This window comes from Equus asinus, chromosome 19 (genome assembly GCF_041296235.1).
Source record: "Equus asinus isolate D_3611 breed Donkey chromosome 19, EquAss-T2T_v2, whole genome shotgun sequence".
Taxonomy (NCBI): Eukaryota; Metazoa; Chordata; class Mammalia; order Perissodactyla; family Equidae; genus Equus; species Equus asinus.
The window spans coordinates 1,287,747-1,307,887 of NC_091808.1; the positions used below are offsets into that span (position 1 = coordinate 1,287,747).

General features: G+C 42.3%; 1 protein-coding gene across 8 annotated transcripts in view; it reads right to left on the reverse strand.

Moving 5' to 3' along the window:
* SEPTIN2 (septin 2) overlaps window positions 1-20,141 on the reverse strand; it is a 35,169-nt gene that overhangs the window by 4,461 nt on the left and 10,567 nt on the right. For all 8 annotated transcript variants that reach the window (XM_014842899.3, XM_014842898.3, XM_070489204.1 and 5 more), the window contains 8 exons: window positions 11,145-11,231; window positions 10,219-10,342; window positions 9,091-9,225; window positions 8,789-8,906; window positions 5,084-5,185; window positions 4,149-4,294; window positions 2,024-2,107; window positions 830-887 (listed from right to left, as the gene is read on the reverse strand). In XM_014842899.3, coding sequence (XP_014698385.1) covers window positions 830-887; window positions 2,024-2,107; window positions 4,149-4,294; window positions 5,084-5,185; window positions 8,789-8,906; window positions 9,091-9,225; window positions 10,219-10,342; window positions 11,145-11,231 — 854 coding nt within the window. The remainder of the gene's footprint in view (window positions 1-829; window positions 888-2,023; window positions 2,108-4,148; window positions 4,295-5,083; window positions 5,186-8,788; window positions 8,907-9,090; window positions 9,226-10,218; window positions 10,343-11,144; window positions 11,232-20,141) is intronic.

Genomic DNA, 20,141 nt, shown 5'->3' on the forward strand with positions numbered 1-20,141 from the left:
GTTCTGCTACTACTTATGCAGTATGTTTGGATTCCACAACTCTAACAGATCTCAATGCCACCTTTACCACAGAGCACATTTCTATACTTATGACCTATTTCCAGATGTATTTCATCAGCTTCTCATGCCTGTACCCAACACTCAGGATGACCACTGTCCTCTGACATTTTCATAACCAGTAAAGCAAGCCTCTTCTCCTCAGTACATTTTTACAGAGCTTCCTGTTTCCCATGCTTAGTCTTTAAAACAAACGTTAGAATTATTTTATCAAACTCTCCTCTAAAAGAGAGAACTCAGCAGACACAACTCTGCTGGAATTGCATTAAATTTAGAGATTAATTTCTAGACAACTGTGATCTCTGCATTGAGCATCCCACCTAAAAAGTTACATATCTATTAAATTTTTGAAAATCGTTTTCAGTAGTTTTCTAGTTTCTCCCCCTGTATAAGTTCTACACAAGGTTTCTTCTTAAATTTTTGTTAACGGTTGTGAATGGCAGTTTCTTTCATTATATCTTTCAATTGGTTGTTATCTATGTATAGGAAAACTATTGATTTTTGAACATTTTAGAAAAATCAGTCATGTTACTAAACTCTTACTACTGTCAAGTTTTTTGGACTCAATGGCTATTGGAGATGAAATGGGATAATACATGTAAAGCAAATGCATATTATGTATATAAATATGTATATATAATAAAATAGTTACAGGTAATATATTCCTTCTCAAAAAAATAAGGAAACAAAAGTATAACAAGCTAGCCACAAATAACATTTTTGAATGTAAACTAAACGGCTTTAGACTTAAAAATAGTACTTTTTTACTTACCTCAGCTTCCTTTTCCAGCAAGATCTGGTCTTTGTTCATGTCCTCATTTTCCACTTTTCTAACAGTTAAAAGAAGTTAAAATTACAATATTGTGGCAAATATGGTTGGTTATTTCTGATGACAGATATCCAAAGTATAATTTCACTTTACACTTGTGAGAAATATATTGGTTTCAAATTACACATATATGTACTTTTCTGATTAACGACATGAATAAGAAAAGAACGATGAAAAAGGAACAGCATGAAATGGAAAATTCAAGAGATTTTTCTTACTCTAAACTAGGGGGATGACACTTTCATCTTTACCTACTCAAAAACCAGTAGATGATATCTACTAAGAGAAGAATATTCTTTTTTAAGCTAAGTTATTCTTTATGAACAGACTATAGCCATGAAACTTAAAAAAGGAACAGGATCTGAGTATCCAAGCGGAGGAGGGTGGGCGGAAGGCGGTCTGAGCACACGGGGACACAGCTCCTCACATAATGACATGTCTCGGGGAGACAGCCTGGTTGGCTTCCTCAGAACGGGATTTTCTTGCTGCCTCTAAAACTTTTCTTAATGTCTGGTCCCCAAGTTAATAACACAATAAAGTAGACTTTAATGTGTACCTCGTATGTATGTACAAATTCATCAGTTAAAAAAAAGTGAATATTTTAATGAACTACAATACAGAAAATTCTTTTTATAAATGATGTATATCACTTATTTGTTAATTAAACTCCAAGGAGAGACGTGGTTTTATTAGATACAAATCAGGTCACAAAATACAGATCTCAAATAAAAACCTATTAGGAGGTAAAAAAAGAAAAGGTGGGGGTGGCCACATGCACGGCTGAGCAGCGGAGCTGCTGCTCACCCGACAGGGTGCTGCAGTTTCTTCTGGCGGGTGAGTCTGTCCCCACTTACAGTGATGCTTTTGAGAAAGTACCCAATACAAGCCTCAGGCCTCTCCATCTAAAGCTGTTCTTTATGTGCACATGATTACAGCTACCTTCAGCAGGTTAAAAAAAAAAGCACCATTAGATTAAATTAGCAACAAGTATCCCATAATAGCTTCTGAGTAGGAAACCACCTCGTCTTGCTCAGAAGTTGAGAAGGCTGAGCTGGACACACAGAGGAAGGGGGACAGTGTGACTCAGGGTGACACAGTATGGACAGAGAGAGGGACAGCATGACTTGGGGCAACAACCTGCCGCCTCTTTTGAGCCTCTCAGAGCGGAAGTTTTCATAGTGTAGGTCCTGGGTCACCTCCTGGAGATCCTGCATGTGAGTGCTGAAATAGAAAAGAATGCACCAAAGCTGGGCAACACGCAAGTGCTGTCTGCATGAGGAAACACCACCAATCAAGGACAGGGAAGGAACATCAGTAACATTGTTACCCCTCTTATTACTTGATCAATTGTACACAAAGTTGCTGGAATTTCAGGGTAAGGCACTGAGGCTGGGGAAACATCTATAGAGGTCTCTCTCTCTCCTTGCTGCCACAATAAACAACCCACACACCCCCCCAAATGGCCAGGTTAAGAGTCCCTTCCACTTGGGCCTCTGCCACGGCCACGGCCAAGCTCTGCAGGAGACCATCACCACAGGAAAGAGGCAGATGCAAAAAGAGACTTCAGAGTTTTTTGGTAGACAAAGTCTGAAACAGAGTATATTTTTCTAAAAGAACATATAGAAAACATGCAATTCAAAGATTCATGACTTGTTAAGTTTAAAATTTACAGAAGAGTTAACTAGCCTCAACTATGGAGAAGACCATAAAATGAAGTTTGTTTTTATTATTTTTTTAACGATTGGCACTTGAGCTAACACCTATTGCCAATCTTTTTCTTCTTTTTTTCTTCTTCTCCTCAAAGTTCCCCAGTACATAGTTGTATATTCTAGCTGTAGGTCCTTCTAGTTGTAGGTTGTGCTATGTGGGATGCTGCCTCAGCATGGCTTGATGAGTGGTGCCATTTCTGTGCCCAGGATCCGAACCAGAGAAATCCTGGGCCGCCGAAGCAGGACGCACGAACTTAACCACTTGGCCACAGGGCCAGCACCAAATGAAGTATTAATATTCTGGATAAAACAGAAACAGCACTTTGAATTTTCTAATCATCTTATGAAATATCTATGGTTTTTTGGCTCAGCTTTTTCAAATATTTAAGCACTCAAGAGTGAGTTCACGCAGGATCAGGGAAACGGACTTAGTGATGGCAAAGGGGTGGCTTGTTCTCCTTTATTCTGAGAAACACACACTGACACTAAAGCTCCCTGTCTTCAGCCTCCACATTCCCCGGGTCTGTGATAGGATCATCCCCGGATGGGCGGGGCTGCACTTTAATACCTTACATGGTGAGTGAATTATATCTGATATAGCTCGAATGGTAATTTTAATGCTACTTTTATTGATTTTAAGTCACTAAAAATTGCTAAACCAAGTGAGACATATGTGGCATACAGAGCAATTTTCAGTTATTCAAAATTTATCTAGATCAGCCATTCTTTGAACTCTTCTGATTAAAGAACTACCAGATTTTAGCAATAGTCTTTCTTTCAGCCTCTATTCAACAGCAACAACAATGCACGTGTTACTAAAGGTGAAATGTATTTTTAGAGGAAAAAAGTCTGTTTTTGTAGTAAGGTCTGTTCTGGTTGCTCGGACTCCAGTAAAGAATCTCAAGGCTAACTGGGGCCATCCCGCGTGAGAGGCTGAGGCTGATGGGCAGTGGGAACGCACTCCAGCTGGGACTGGAAAAGGCGCTCAGTGCTGCTGCAGTGAATCTGACCATCTCCTCATCAGAGGAGAAGCCGTCACACGCTTGCTGGGACCATACCACAGCGCAGGGCTAGTCTACTTTTAAATCAAAAGAGATCTTAAAGGGGCTGGCCCAGTGGCATAGTGGTTAAGTTTGTGCGCTCCACTTTCATGGCCCGGGGTTTGCAGGTTTGGATCTCAGGTGCAGACCTATGCATCGTTTATCAAGCCACGCTGTGGCAGGGGTCCCACATATAAAATAGAGGAAGATGGGCACAGATGTTAGCTCAGGGCCAGTCTTCCTCAAAAAAAAAAAAAGAAAGAAAAAGAAAGAAAAGAAAAAGAAAAAAGAGATCTTAAGCAGGAGAGTGTATTAAGCTTTGGGCCACAGGTGGAAGAGCCATTTCGGTACAGATAGCTGCCAGGTGGGGGCTTCTGCACTAAGCCGTGGCAGACCCAATGCAGAAGCACAACAGAGCTGGCAGCTGTCTTGGAGGCCACATCTACACCTCCAAAATCCAAAGTGCTGCTTTCCACGGTAGGCACTGCCAAAGGGAACGCAAGAGCGTCTTACATGAGCATTGTCCTCAGCTTCAGAAAGTCATTGTGCTCTGGGTTCTCCACCTCCACGACGCCCCATGGATAGAGGCGGCCTCTGACCTTCTTGCCTTTGGCTTCAATCAACTGATTGGATCCAACCACAGAGAACGGGATACTGGCCTAGAAAGAGATAAGAGGGTACACAGGCTCCACAGAGGGAACCCCAACTTTCCCTCTGAACACGAGAACATCAGCACGGAGTGAGCACATCACTGCTTACTGCAAGGTTACTTGGAAAGCTAGCAGTACACAACATTTTACTTGTGTTGACCTAAACAAACAAAACAACCAGTTATTTCACCAGCAAAATGATTTACTCAGGAAGAGCAATCTGGGAGAAGGATGCTATAGCAAAAGCCATAGGTAAGCCCAGCAAGCAAAGAGGAGCGTTACTTTACAGGGAAAGAGGAGGAAGTTGGAAAAGGTTGTTTTGAATGAAAATCCCTTGGTGGAAGGAGAGAGTTCAGGGTGGTGATGGTTTCTCATTGGGTGAGTTGCTGGGCAAGGAGGAAATCTTCCTTGCTTCTGCTGGGGTGGTGACTGAGGATCCTTCCGTGGGGTCTGCAACAAGGTGGAGCAGTAGTGTGTAAGGGCTCCCCCTGCTGGCCTCCTGACTGCACTTTAAATGAGGTTTCCTTTACTCTGTTTTACACTTGGAAGTGGCAGACACTTTGCACGTGGGACAAATTGGACAAAAACAAATTAAACCTGCAATTAGATTTCTAAGCCTTAGGTAACAGCTATGCCGAAATATATTTAAAGCAAAAATACTGCTGTAACTGAATCTACCCAATCTCTTGGAGATGAAGCCTTCCAATATTTGGCCCTTTGCCAACACTTTCTCTTTCAAATGCACTGATGATAGGAAACAGGAGTTAACCTATGTTATGCACCTGGAGAAAGACTTACCTTGAGAAGTCTAGTCTGCTCTTTAAAATCTTCATCTTCATCTGATTCTGCATCAGGTAAGTGATAGATTTTGATGTTATGTTCTTCGATTTCATCCAGAATCTGAAAGAATGACAAAACCAGGAGTAATTTTAGCAAACTGCATATTTTAGTCAAGTCTAACTCCTCATATTAGAAATATATCAGAATTATCCAAATGCCAATAAAGAATCAAGCCAATTACTGCAATTGTTTTCCAATGATTCTGTAAATCGCTGAAAAGGTATTTATGCTCGTGTTTTGAGGGATCCTCTGTCCGGAGTAATAACAATAATGCCCCACTACCTTCAATGTACAAAACAACAGACTAACGACAAGCGCAGCACAGCAGCTAAAAGGAAATCACCCACAACCAGCCTCAAGAAGGACAAGCGCCACGGGAAAGGCACGGCCAGATGCTGCAGGCACAAGAAGAGCCATGAGTGTCACCCGAGGAGCCTTGGAGAACAGGGAGAGGCTCACAAGTAGAGAAGGAAGAGGCACGGGGGAGGGGGAGAATCTTGTCCAAGGTGTGGAGGGGAGGACACAGGGGGTGTGTTTGGGGGATAACAAGAAATCCAGGATGGCTGGAATAGGACATCTAGTAGGACAAGACAGAAGAACAACAGAGGTTACTAAGTGAAGAGTTCCCTGACGCCAGGCTGGGGATCGGCATTTTATTCACTAGGCAACAAGCGGCCAGCAGTGTGCTGACCCCATCTCTTCTCCTACGCTGGCCTCACAAAGACAGGGCTTACACTGGGGACAAGAATAGATTTGAGAAATATTTCATAAGTAGGTTATTAAGAATTAGAAGACGGAGTAAGAAAGTGATGTATCAAAAATAAATAGAGATTTCTCAATCTGGGTAACTGCAATCAGAGACAGGGAAGTTGGGAGAAGAGCTCATTAGTAGGAAAAAAATGACTCCTGTTTACACATGTAGTTCACATGAAAAAGAAGTAAGATTCTTAGAAGAGAAAAGCAGAAGCCGCAGGAGACAACACGATCAAAATAATATTAAGCAATGCTGGCTCAGGGATCAGGAAGACAGGAAGGTCATAAAACAGGCAAAAAGACAAGTCTTAGGAGAGCAGAGCAAAACCTGCTGGTGAGGCCCAAGACTGATGACTGAAATGTTGGCCGAGCCCAAGACAAGAGAGTTGCAGCTGGACAACGTGAAACGTGAGAGAGACGGAGGAGAGGGCAGATCACACCACTGGGGAGAGTAAGAATAAAACAAAGGAGAGGCTTCAGAAGGTCTGCGGAGGTTCTTTGAGATTCAGGAGGAGGAGGAGCACACTGGTAGGCACGAGAAGAAACCAATAAAGAGAAGGGGCTAAAAAGGCCCAAGATAAAAGAGATGAGTACAAAAGCATTTCAAGTCATTTCAGACTTTGAAATCAAGCCTTAAGAGTTCTGGATACAGGACTAGAGATGGGTATAAAGCATTCTAACCCTGACACCCCCCCTTACCTAACCTCTCCAAAATTTAACGTAACATCCCATAAAAGGTGAAATTCCTTTATTCAGGAATTGCCAAAATATTTAGAGTCAAGCATAAAAAAGCCTAAGCTTTCAGGGGCTCTTCCAAGGGCCTGAATAGTTCCTAAAAAATTGGTAGGCACTTAGACAATAAAGTAAGGCTGACAAATATGAGCACATACAATTTTAAATCTCTGCTATGACAGAAGGCATCAAGGAAAATGCGAAAACACAAAAGTCAAACTAAGTGAAATCATCTGCAACATGATACTCAATGTCTAAAAACATGAGTATCTGTAAGTCAATAAAAGCACTGAAAGGAGGGGTGGGGCTCTAAAACCCCCTCAAACACACCAATGGGTGTCAAGCACCAGGACAGACACTCGCATCAGCAACTGGGAAATGCAACTTGCAGCAAGACACTGGTTCCCATTTCTCAGACGGGAACACTTCACCACAACTGGCAACATACTCAGGACTGCTCTGGGGAGGAGAGAAGAGTGTGCTCACACACGGCTTTAGGAATGTAAAGTGTCACAAATTTGTATGCAGGGAAATTTAGACTTCTTTCAAAAATTTACATGAGCATCAATTTCCTAAGAATTTGTCTGACATGGAATCGTGAGACAACGATGTGTACTATGCCCATTACACAAACATTACAGAGTGCCCACTATGTGCCAGCCACTGTTCTAAATTCTTGGAATACACAAGAGCAAAGCAAAGGTCCCTGATGTCAGGGACCCAGGGGCAGGGGTGGGAAGACCAAGAAACACACTGAAGAAATACTTGGCGTGTGCTGAGAGTGCTCTGATGGGGGCGGGGTGGGCAGGGCGGTGCACTGACCGAGTCAGGGGTACTGTGATGCAGGGAGGGTGCTCTGAGGAGGGGTGCTTTGACTGAGTAAGGCCCTGAGGGAGCGCTTTCTTTGTGGGCTGGAAAGTCTTAGAAAGTCAAAGGGCAAAATAATACGTACAAATGATCCCATTCTGTAAAAACAAAAATAGACTATATTCTGGAAGAACAGATACCTCTTTTTTTCTTTTTTTAAAATTTTTTTCCCTTTTTCTCCCCAAAACCCCCCAGTACATAGTTGTATATTCTCCACTGTGGGTCCCTCTAGTTGTGGCATGTGGGATGCTGCCTCAGCGTGGCTTGATGAGCAGTTCCATGTCCGTGCCCAGGATTCGAACCAACGAAACACTGGGCCACCTGCAGCGGAGCACATGAACTTAACCATTCGGCCACGGGGCCAGCCCACAGATACCTAACTCTTAACAGTGGTTGTTTCTGTGGATAATTAAAGGAATTCTTCTCTGGAGAATTTAGCATATGAGTTTGGACTTTCTCTTTTTTTTGAGGAAGATTAGCCCTGAGCTAATAACATCTGTGGCCAATCCTCCTCTTTTTGCTGAGGAAGACTGGCCCTGAGCTAACACCTGTGCCCATCTTCCTCTACTTTATATGTGGGACACCTGCCACAGCATGGCTTCATAAGCAGTGCATAGGTCTGCACCCCAGAATCCAAACTTGTGAACCCCGGGCTGCCAAAGTGGAACGTGTGAACTTAACCTCTGTGCCACCAGGCCGGCCCCAAGTTTGGACTTTCTTAATGAGCATACAAATAGAAATAGGCAAATAATTAAAAAACACACATAGCAGAGAGTCACCCAGAGGCTTCATAGAATAATACAGAAGAGGACACCAGTGTAGGAGCTTCTGGAAGGTGAGAGGTACACCAGCGGGCTGAGGGACAACCGCAATGCAACCTCTTAATGGTCAAAATGTAGGCCCTTAAAACGGTCATAATACCAGACCACTGGAATCAGAACACATCCCTCAATGGATCATTGGAAGTAAAATGTTTAGATAAAATAACAGAACTGAAGTTCTGGAGATGGCCACACTTCCATGTTCACATCATTTCCCTAACACACCACAGTCTCTTTGCATTTAGCCACCTTCTACTCATTGAGGATATTTTCATCTAAGATGAACTATAAAGCATAGCAATAATTTGACACCTTTGTGAAGGCAAAATATTTAAAAATCACAAGTAAGTATTAGGTGTTCCTTAAAAACCACTGCCACACTCCCCGCACTGCCCTCCACACTGTAGACACGCTTCCTTCTGTCCCCTTTCCCAGGTACCTGGCTCTCAGCCATCCTGAGCAAAAAACACCTGGCCAACCCCACACTCACCCTTTTCTTCAAGCGCTCCCGTTCCTTCAGAGTAAGGGTGTCGGCTTTTGCAATGACAGGGACGATATTCACCTTATTGTGTATCGCCTTCATAAATGCCACATCTAAGGGCTTAAGGCTAAAAATAATTTGAGAAGTGTTAGCTATTTAGGGACAGAATAGGGAAATCACACGAAATTTTCTCTCAAAAGTATCTCAATTCTTATACGAAAATATGCAGTTTGGGGGAAAGCTGTAAACCCATATAGTAAAGATGAAATTCTGATCGACGCATTGGGTGTCCCAGGCGAGCAAGTCCTTACCCGTGTCCAAAGGGAGAAATAAAGTAGAAGCAACAGTGCACTCTGTTGTCAATGATGTGCCGTCGGTTCAAACCACTTTCGTCATGCAGGTACCGTTCAAACTGTTCATCAATGTAGGAGATAATCGTCTTAAAACTGAGAGAAAAACAAATATTAATTAATAATTATGAGACACAAAACGCAGGCAGTCCCTAACTTCAAAGACAAAACAAGTTTTTCTGTCCCTTCCTCCATAACAAAAATAATCTGATAATTCCTATGTGAGATGGGACTGGAAAACTGACTCCTAGGTTTGGCAAGACTAGGTTTTGGAAACTTTGCCAAGCATAATTTTCCCTAAGCATTGGGGGTCAAAAGCCTGAATGGAATAAGTTACAAAGAGCTTGAGACGACTTTGCAAAGACAGAGGGATGCCAATTCTTTCCAGGCGTGTGGCTGTGAAGAGGGTCAGAGGAGTGGAGGGCGGGTAGAAGAACAGGTGTATTAAGACGTGAAATAATACAGCACATCCACATGATGCTAAGAATGACCTACAGAAGGGAGATATTCCTGAGGAAGCAGAAAGATGAAGGAAAGATCTTTCCCCTTCCTTCTCTTTCCCTTTCTCATCTTGTGCTGGAAAGTTGGTGCTTTATGCTTATGAGGATTAGAATCAGGAGAGCTGGCACAATGAAAGTGGTCTTCTCTGCACAGTACAGGGACAGATTGCTCTTAGCTTCTACTTCCTGCTTTCCTTATTTGTGCAAATGAGGCCAATGAGCAGTCATTTACAGCACTAAGTCTTGAGCGACCATTTCCTTGCATGTGGAAAGGAGGAAGACGATATCTTGTGCACTGGCCACGGTTCAAGATCAAGGTGCTTCATGTATACCAGCATTTGATGGACAGCTGGCTTTGCGATCTCAGATCTCATCCGAATACTCTTCGAGAAAAAATACTCATTCTGTGAATTTCCTTATTTAAAATCTAATTAACGTGCTTCAAATGGTCTCATTGTTTTATCATATACAACTACCCCAAACCCAATAATCATCAACACTATAAATTTAAATGCATCAGAACAAATGTAACCAAGCGCACAGCCCTCAGCACTTTGGGGCTCTGCGCCCCTCCCTGCGGGCTGCGTACCAATCCCTACAGTTGATGGCGTCACCGTAGCCGGGCGTGTCCACCACTGTCAGGCGCAGCTTGACCCCTCGCTCTTCAATCTCAACAGTCGAAGCCTCAATTTGGACAGTTCTTTCAATTTTCTCTAGAAAAAAACCCCAAACTTAGTAAGAGAATGTACCTTAAAATTGAGCCAGTTTGCAAAGAGGAGAAATTAGTTGTTACTTTCTGATTATTAAACAAATAATTAGAAGTTTACTACCTCTCTTTGAGGAAGATTTTCAGAAGGTAACATGAGGATTGTGTAAAAAAGATCCCAGAATCAGTAAGGAAAACATCAAAGCTAAGATTAAAGGGCTGCTTAGGAAGGTTAAAAATGCATATATTGAAAATTACAATTTCTGTTCCTGGGACAAAGAAAACACTTCACAAATTCCCTTAAAAACTGAATTAAAAATATTTGTGAAAGGGCTCTATGTCCCTGTGGCGGTGGCCCAAGCCCTAGGCTCTGACTTTGTGTGCTTAATCCACTCTCGTAACAAGCACTCACGGATGCGGTGTCCTGCACTGGACGGCTCAGACAGCAGACGCAGCCTGACAACGTCTGGCCTCACAGTCATCTTCTATTTCCATAGCTGTTTCCAGGAGGGAAAGCATTTTCCCTTGATCCTCCCATTAGATGTACAACACAGGCAAAGCTATTTATTATACTTGACAGACAAAGAAAAGAAACTCACAGAGGATGGACCCACGGATACGCAGTCAGTCTACAAACAAAGCCCAAGGACGTGAGGTGCAGCACACCTTTCCCTATCTACATGACGTGTTCCTGGTGTTTAAAGCTGAACAAAAGGAAAGCAAGCACAAGGCTAAGGCATGAGATGCCGATGAGGCTCTTTAGCAGCCTTCCTGCAGAGCTGCACTGACGACAGCACAGGACCCTGTACCTGCGGCTCCGGGGATGATCCTTTCTGGGTAGAGATCGGTCAGGAACAGGCTGTTGATGAGAGTCGACTTTCCAAGACCCGATTCACCTTTAAACGAAAATGAAAACACTGTTGTGACATCACCCGAATGACATGGTTAACCCATCAGTGTTTATGGGAAGTCTGGCACTGGGCTAAGTTCCTCACCAACATCATTCTCTATCCTCTGTAGGACTAGGTATTTGGGAGGACTCCCCATTTCATTGAGGGGAAATGAGTGCTCAAAGGTCAGTAACTCACCCTGGTCAGAGCACCTCGATCGGAGTCCAGGACTGTGGGACTCCCGAATTTGTATGTTGTAGGATCAGAAACATGATGTTACCTCTTCACAAATGTGTGGAACAGACTTTAGAGGTGGGTCTTTCTTTTTTGATAAATGGAATGCAAAGTAGGTTTTCAGTTATGAGTTTTGTTAACTGTTAAACTTATCACATTTTCAGAAAACTGAACACATCTATCCAATAATGTCAAGAACACTCTGGCTTCCCAAGCTATGGGAAGAGGAAACAAGACAGACACCCAAGACTCCCTTGTAGATGACCGCTCTGCCATCTCCCCGTCAACAAGGCAGGAGCTGGTCAGCCCTTCCCTTCTCCTGTTTTACAATCACCCTCCTGTCCCAACACTGGCAACTGCCTTAATGTGAGGGAACTTCCCTGCTCACTTTGTTGAGAGTAACATCACCAATTCGGGCAACACGTATTCATTCAAGCACCTAATGAGTTAATCCTTCTTCAACTACCATAACGATGTATTCTGAATATCTGAAATTTAATTTCAAAGAAGATGCGAAACACCAAAAATTAAATTGTATATTCGAAGGAAGCATGAACAGACTCCATCCTTTCATTGTAGGTTATGGGCTAAGGCTTAATTGTGCATGGAGAAGTGCCTCTGAACTTGGTGCCCAACTGTCCCTTGGACATCTTGGCTTGAACCTCCCTCTGCTAAGCCCTGCACAGCATGTGGAAGGAGTACACGTTTAAAAATCACTATCCTTGGGAAAATCAAGAATGAAGGAGTGATCGCAAAAGGTTTAGACATAGAAAGTTAGGAGTGCAGTTTAACTAGATCGCAGTTTTCACAGATGAAAAAAGGAACACTGAAAGGACAAAACTAGAATTATGTGTTGAACACGTCCAAATATAAGGGCATAAAAATGTGACTGAACACACATGGTCCCATCAAGTTATCCTGTTAAGCTGTCTGCAATGCCCCTTTGCATATTTTATACACTTCAAGGGGATCTTACCAATATGTGCCAAGTCTTCTCCCCGTGCCTGGCACAGGCCGAGGTGCTGGGACACATGAGAACCGGACAGACAAGTCCTTGCTCCTGTGGAGCTTTGCAGTCCAGTGGGAGAACGACAAACAAAATCATTCTATCACTGACTGAGTGGTGACAGCTGTGGATGATAAGGATGAACAGCAACTGGGGTACAGAAGACAGTTGAACAAAGGTGTGTCTGAGTGGAGACAGCTTCTTTTTTTTTTTTTAAAAAAGCAGTTAAGATCCAAATAGCTGATTCTAAGTTATAAATCTTAATTTTAAGGGTATAAGTGATTATTTCACTTGGAATAGCTTTTGAGTAATCTACAAGTAATATACTCATTAAATCAGAACATGATGCTACTCTTGGGCTGAAACTCGGAGAGCACTGAGCTTTGCTGTGCTCCGCTCACTGACCTTCCTATCCTGGCTAGGAGTTTCTCAAATGGCTGCCTTTAAATGGGGGAAAGAAGACAAGCAAGAAGACATGTGGATCAGTGTAAATCCATCACCATCAAAAAAATTCGACACAAAATATATCAGGGTTAGCAATCAATTACTTTAGTTATCCTTGAAAAGCAGCGCTAGCAAAGACTGACTGGGATGGGAGGTACGCTCGGAGTTTACAAAATGGCTCGTTTTCACCAATTAGAAAGAAATACACACTATGAGACACACGGTGGCGCCACAATCTGAAGAACAGGAGCGGGGTAAGAAAAAGTGGAGCTTCATTTTACACCATTCTGGAATCCCATCTGGCAACCCGGCACAGAAGCTCTGGATTTTAATCTAACTGAAGTTTTAGTTTTGAAAACCTAGGCTAGAAAAATTAAACCACACAACTTAGGCCAAGCCAGGAACGCTACAAAATAAAAAACAGCTTTCTCACCTGGGGAGTTTTTCTTCACATTTACTTTTCAATTTTAACCAACACTTAAGACAGAAACTGTTTTCTCAAACACTATGAAACAAAGGCCCTTGTGGAAGCCCCTAAAGAGCAGTATTCTAAGTTGTCAGCTTTTTGCCCATTTAAACAGCTCCTGTCCTGTGCGATGGCAGGATGGAGCTGAGGGTCACAGGAGAAGGCGTGATTTCACAGAAGGGTGCTCACACAGGCCCCAGGCAGTTCAGAGCTGCCACCATCCCAGGCCTACATGCCCTTAGGGAGGAACACCCCTAACACGTGTGCCTTCTCACCACTCATGAACATACAATTACCCTAGCACATTTTTGCTTTAAGGCCAGTTTTCATTTTCTTGGCTTAGTTCTAAAGCTCTGAGTGTTTACTGTAAACTTCTTGCAAATTTGGTCACACTAACCACCCTACTGACTTTCTACCAGGTAACATATTTGGCAATAAGCTTTACATTTTTTATCTTGCTTTTCTTATGAGTTGATCCACCGCCTCACATAATCGTGGGAGGCTAGTAACTTGCAAGGAGCCACCACCAACTACTTGCCATTTGACTAGACTCTTCAGCAGCAGGTCGTTGTGTTCTCTCACTGATGACCCGTCCCCAGCTTCCTTTTTTAAACAACTTATCTGTGATTTTAAAATTCCTTGCAGGGGCCGGCCCTGTGGCCGAGCAGTTAAGTTCACGTGTTCCGCTTCGGCAGCCCAGGGTTTCACCAGTTCGGATGCTGGGCCCGGACATGGCACCACTCATCAGGCCATGCTGAGGCAGCGTCCCACATGCAACAACTAGAAGGACCCACAACTAAAAATATGCAACTATGTACTGGGGGGCTCTGGGGAGAAAAAGGAAAAATAAAATCTTAAAAAAAAAAAAAAATTCCTTGCAGATTGCTGCCCAAACATTTGTAATCTTTCATTTGCATATGATCTATCATTTTGTGAATTTTTTTGTTTCTTTAGAAGTCTGCCACAACTTAAAAAACCACGCCTTTCCTCTTTAATCCTCTGACTTAGTGTTAGGTGCGTGGGGTTTTTCCTGATACACCATTTTTCCTGAGCTGCTAATAGCTACAATTTAAAAGTTGAGGGTTCTTGCGGTTAACTTTCTCACTCTGCTCTTCACTACCCATCTGACCCTTAATCCCCTAACTACCTTTCTTTTGAATCAAATTTATCCAGGTATCATTTACATACACCTCAGTTAAAAATACAGTTAAGTGCACTCATTTAAACAGTAGTCAGATTAGTTTTGACAAAAGCATACACTCAGATAAACAAACTGCACTCAAGATCCAGAGTACGTCCTCACCACAGAGGCCCTCTGCACACCTTACAGTCACCTCTACCCTCTCCAGCCCCCAGAGCATGAACACATCCTCTGCTTTCTGTCACTGGATTGGATTATTCTAGAACTTCATATACATGGGCTCATGCAGCAAGCCCTCTTTTGTGTCTGGCTGCTTTTGCTCAGCATACAGATCTTCCTCGACTTAACGATGGAGTTATGTCCTGATAAACACATCACAAGTTGAAAACAGCATTAAGTTAAAAATGCACCTAATACACCTCACCTACCAAACATCCTAGTCAGCCCCGCCCACCTTACATGTGCTCAGAACACTTAACTAGCCTACAGGTGGGCAAAACCATCTAACATAGTCTGTGTTATAATAAAGTGTTCACTATCTCATGTAATTTACTGAATAGTGTACCGAAAGTGAGAAACAGAATGGTTGTATGGGAGGTCTTCCGTGGTTCCATACAAATTTTAGGATGATCTGTTGTAGTTGTGTGAAAAGTCACTGGCATTTTCACAGGGATTGCACTGAATCTGTAGATTGCTCTGGGTAGTACAGACATTTTAACAGTATTAATTCTTCCAATCCATGAGCACAGTCTATCTTCCCATTTACTTGTTTTCAGTTTCTTTTATCAGTGTCTTCTTAGTTTTCAGAGTAGAGGTCTTTGACCTACTTGGAAGACTTGGTTAATTAATTCCTGGGTATTTTCTTCTTTCTGATGCAAGTGTAAACAGGACTGTTTTCTTAATTTTTCTTTCTTGCCCATTTTATTCTAGACTTTTTATACATTTATAATTAGATCAACAATCTTAATCTTTAATGGGTTTTGAATGTTTACAAATGCATTTTTACACGACAGCATGAATTTCCCCTTTAGAACTACTCTGATTGATTTTCCAATGCTCAACCATGCATTCTTGCTATAAACTCCATTCGTTTAGGATGTATAGTCAGTTCTGCTCTAACACTTGCTTTGAAAGAAGGAATTTGTTCCAACACAAGTGATATATTAGGAAATAATTTCAGCATAATACAAATTTCGAATTTGCTTACGTGTGATTTCACTGGTGAGAAATTATGTGAACAGAGAAAACTACCCAGCAGAATCAAGCCATGAAAGAATACTCCCAATGCACACACCTCAGCTACCAGGCACCTCAGCTATGGGGATGCTAAGCCACACCCGCTCACCTCTAGTCTCAAACTTTCCATCCATCTTCAGATAACCCTCCTTCCACAACTTCACGGTAACGCACAAGATGCAACCAACCTGAAGCCCACTTTCACCAACATCAGACATCGTTCAAGGCATAGTGACTTATCTGGTGTAGTAATATGATTCTTAACCATTTAACATGTGTACAACTGAGACCATTTGTATCATGTCCCTCTCTTTCTTCCTAACATGTCACTGAGGAAGGCTGAGCGTCATGCCCCTGCTCTCCATAAGCCCGTGATTTTAACCGCATGATTTTGCATAGCATGGTGATTTTTTAGGGACACACATATATTGCATTATAGCAGAACTAACTGTATTAAATTTTTATATATTGCTGGACTTGATAAAACTTTACTAAGGTGCTGTGTCTATGCTCATGAGGAATTAGTCTTTACTTCTGTTATTTGTAACAGGGTAATGCTGACCTAACAAAATACTTTCATTATGCAGGGTATCTTTGGTGAATGTTCCACGTGCACTTGAAAAGAATGTTGATTCTGCAGTTGTTCAGCATAGTGCTCTGAATGTCAACTGGGTCGTCTTGTTTGGTAGCATTACTTAAATGTTCTATAACATTGCCGATTCTCTACTTGTTTCATAAATTACAGTGAGGAGCATTTAAAGCTCCTGTTATTACAGATTCCTCTTTCGCCTATTGGGTTTTGCATCATGTATCACGGAGCTCTGGCATTCGGTGCGCACATCGTTTTGAATGGATCGCTTATCACCATGATGCACACTTCCTCATCTCTGGAATGTCTGGCCAGTAGACCTAATGTCTACGTTGTCTGATTTAACACAGCCACTTCAGCCTTCTCAGGACTGGGGCTTGTGTAGTAATTTCCCCTTCTTTTACTTTTAACCTATCCGTGTTTCTACGCTGGAAGTGTTTTTCTTGTATACAAAAGGTCATTCAGTCTGATCACCTCTGCCTTTTGCTTTTACTAAGTTGCCTTGCACATGTTCAGGGAATATAATCACTGAGACGGCTGGGGTCAAGCCTGCCATTCTGCTACCCTTTTTCTATTTGTCTCATCTATTCTCTTTCCTTTTCCTGCTTTCTTTTGGATTGAACACTTTTTATATTCTAATTTATCGAAGCTACTGGCGTTTAGGGAAAGCTGTTTTATTCTTCCAGCAAGCACTCTGGAGTTTGCCACAGGTACCGTTAACTGTGCAGTCTTCCTTTCAATAACACTCTATCTCTTCACCAGAACCCAAGATGTCTCAACAGCATGCTTCTAGTCACCTCCTGTGCTTTATGCCTTCTTGCGTGTTCATCTCATTCTTACATGTTATGTGCTGTTAGGTTTGTTTTAAAGTCAATCATCTTTGAAAGAAATTAAAAGGCAAGAAAAGTCCTTTATATTTACCAACACATTTGCCATTTCTAGTGCTCTCCCTTCTATCAACCTGAGGGTGAACCTCATTTAATCTTTCTTATGGTGTAGGGATAGCGATAAATTCTCTCAGCTTATTTACCTGAAAATGTCTTTATTTCAACTTTTTTTTAAACTTTCATTTTTAAAGCTTATTTTTGATGAAAACAGAATTCTAGGCTGATGGTTTTATTCTTTCAGTACTCAAGTGTCATTCCACATGGCTTATGGTATTCCCGATGAGAAGACAGTGGTCTTTCTTATCTCTCATCCTCTGTATTATAATGTGTTTTCCCTGGGTTTTTTTCCCCTAGTTACTTTAAGATTTTCCTGCTTATCACTGCTTTTCACAGATCTGCTTATTACGTGCCCTGGTGTGCTTTTCCTTCTATTTATTCTGCTTGGTGTTTTGGTTTCGAAGCTTTCTATTGGCCTTTTTCTTCTGCAGTGTATGATCTGCTATTAGGTCCATCAGAAAAATTTTCATCTCAGACATATATATTTTTTTAATCTCTAAAAGTTCCATTTGGTTCCTTTTTGTTATCTTCTACTTACCTCATTATATTCATGTTTTCCTTTAAGTAAAGGAGCATATTTGAAATAGCTAAAGTTCTTGTTTGCCAATTCTATCATCTCTGTCATTTCTGGATCTATTTCTATTGCTTGATTTCTCTCCTGGTTATGTGCCTCACTTTTTTTTCTTTGCTTCTTTGCACATGCTATACTTTATTTTTTAAGATTGGCTCTGAGCTAGCATCTATTGCCAATCCTTATTTTACCTCCTTCTTGTTCTCCCCAAAGCCCCCTAGTACATAGTTGTACATTCTAGTTGCAGGTCCTTCTAGTTGTGGGATGCTGCCTCAGCGTGGCCTGATGAGCTGTGCCATGTCCAAGCCCAGGATCCGAACCAGCGAAACCCTGGGCTGCCCAAGCGGATTGTGAGAACTTAACCACTCAGCAACAGGGATGGCCCCTCCAGTAAGTTTTTATTGGATGCTACATACTGTGAATGCTACACTGTAATTGCCTGGATTTTGACTTCCAAGTGGGGTGTTGTCCTGGTAAGTACCTCCTTTATTTGTAAATCAGCTTGATCCTTTTAAGGCTTGTTTACAAGCTTTGCTAGGGAGGGTTTAGAACAGCCTTTACGTCTAGTTTAGCCTTACTCCTAAGCAAGGAGTTTCAACTGAATGAATGCCTTGGGTGTTCAACAAGACGACTCCTCTGGGGGCTGGAATTCCAACAGCTCCGACCCCATTCTGGCTGTCCAACTCTGTGCAGGCTCCAGTTCTGCTCAATCTCCTGGTGGTTATAAGTGGCCCAGCCTCATGAAATCTCACCCTGCCCATATGCAGTTCAGGTTGGCCACGGTATCAAAGGGAATGCCAACGCAGATTTCTGGAGTCCTTTCTCTTTTTTGGCACTCTGCCTTGCGACCTCAGGCTCCCGCTCCCTCAGCTTCCCTGAATTGTGATCTCATCCTTCAGCTCTGAGACTGCTGTGCTCTGACTAATTCACCCCTCCCTGGGGCAGGTAAATAGAAGAAAGCCGGAATGCCTTTACAGCTCATGTAATTCGTTTTCCTTCTCTCAAGGATCAAAGTCCTGCATTGCCTGTTGTTCAATGTCTTAAAAGAGCTGTTTTATCTATTTTGACCAGTCTTCTAGCTATTCATGTCAGGAGGACTAGTCTGGTATCAGTTATTTCAGGGGTCGGCAAACTATAGTCCTCAGGTCAACTCTAGCTCACTACCTTGTAAATAAAGCTTTCTTACAACACAGCTATGGCCATCTGTTGGCATATTGTCTACGGCTGTTTCCTCCTAGAACAGGAGAGAGAACAGCTGTACCAAAAAGTATATGGCTCACAAAGCCTTATATATTTACTATCTGGCCCCTTATAGAGTTCGCCAACCCCCGAGTTATTCTATCATGGCCAGAAGTAGAAATTAGTGCTGGTTTTTGAATCCTCTAAAATATTAAAGGCTGTTTGACAGACAGATTGCACTGGATTTCTCTTTTCTAGCAGGACCCTGAATTTGCGTTATGATCATTATCATGTAATTGTGCTCCTAAAACATGTCACCATTCACTTTTCTGGACCAAGATTCAAACAATTTCTTTCATTTCAGATTTATGAACTATTTGCCCTGGGAAACAATCACTTGTCCTACTCATGCATGACCACCATTACACGACCTCATCATTTTTTGGAGAATTTTACAGTCATCAAGAATGAAATAAAATGTAAGGTAATTTTCTAGTTAAAAATAAGTGTATCAGTTATCTATTACTGTGTAACAAATTAGTGTAAAACTCCGGGGCCTAAACCAACAACGCATGTTTATTATCTCACGGATTTTTTTGAATCAGGAATTTGGGAGTGTCTAAGGTGGGTGGTTATGGCTTGGCAGTCTCTCATGCAGTAATAGTCAATATCAGCCAGGATGGGAGTCACCAGCAGGCTTAAATGCGGCCAGGGGATGTTTCTGAGATGGGTCACTTACATGGCTACTTGCAGGCCTTAGTTCCTTGCCTAGTGGGACTTCTGTCTGAGGCTGCTTAAGTGCCCTCCCAACATGGTGGCTAGCTTCCTCTAGAGTGACTGAGTCAAGAGAAGGCAAGGAACAAGCCGCAATATCTCTCCTGACCCAGTCCAGAAGTCACACACCTTCATTTCTCCAATCTCCTACACAGGGAAGCCCTGTGCATTGTGGGAGGGAACTAGAAAGCATCATGGATACCAGAAGACAAGGACCACTGGGGGCCATCCTGGGGGCTGGCTGACAAAACGAGTAAAAACTTTCACTACGTATAATAAGGACATGACAGGAAAATTTTAATTTTACTGTTCAGTAAAACTTTCTAAAGATT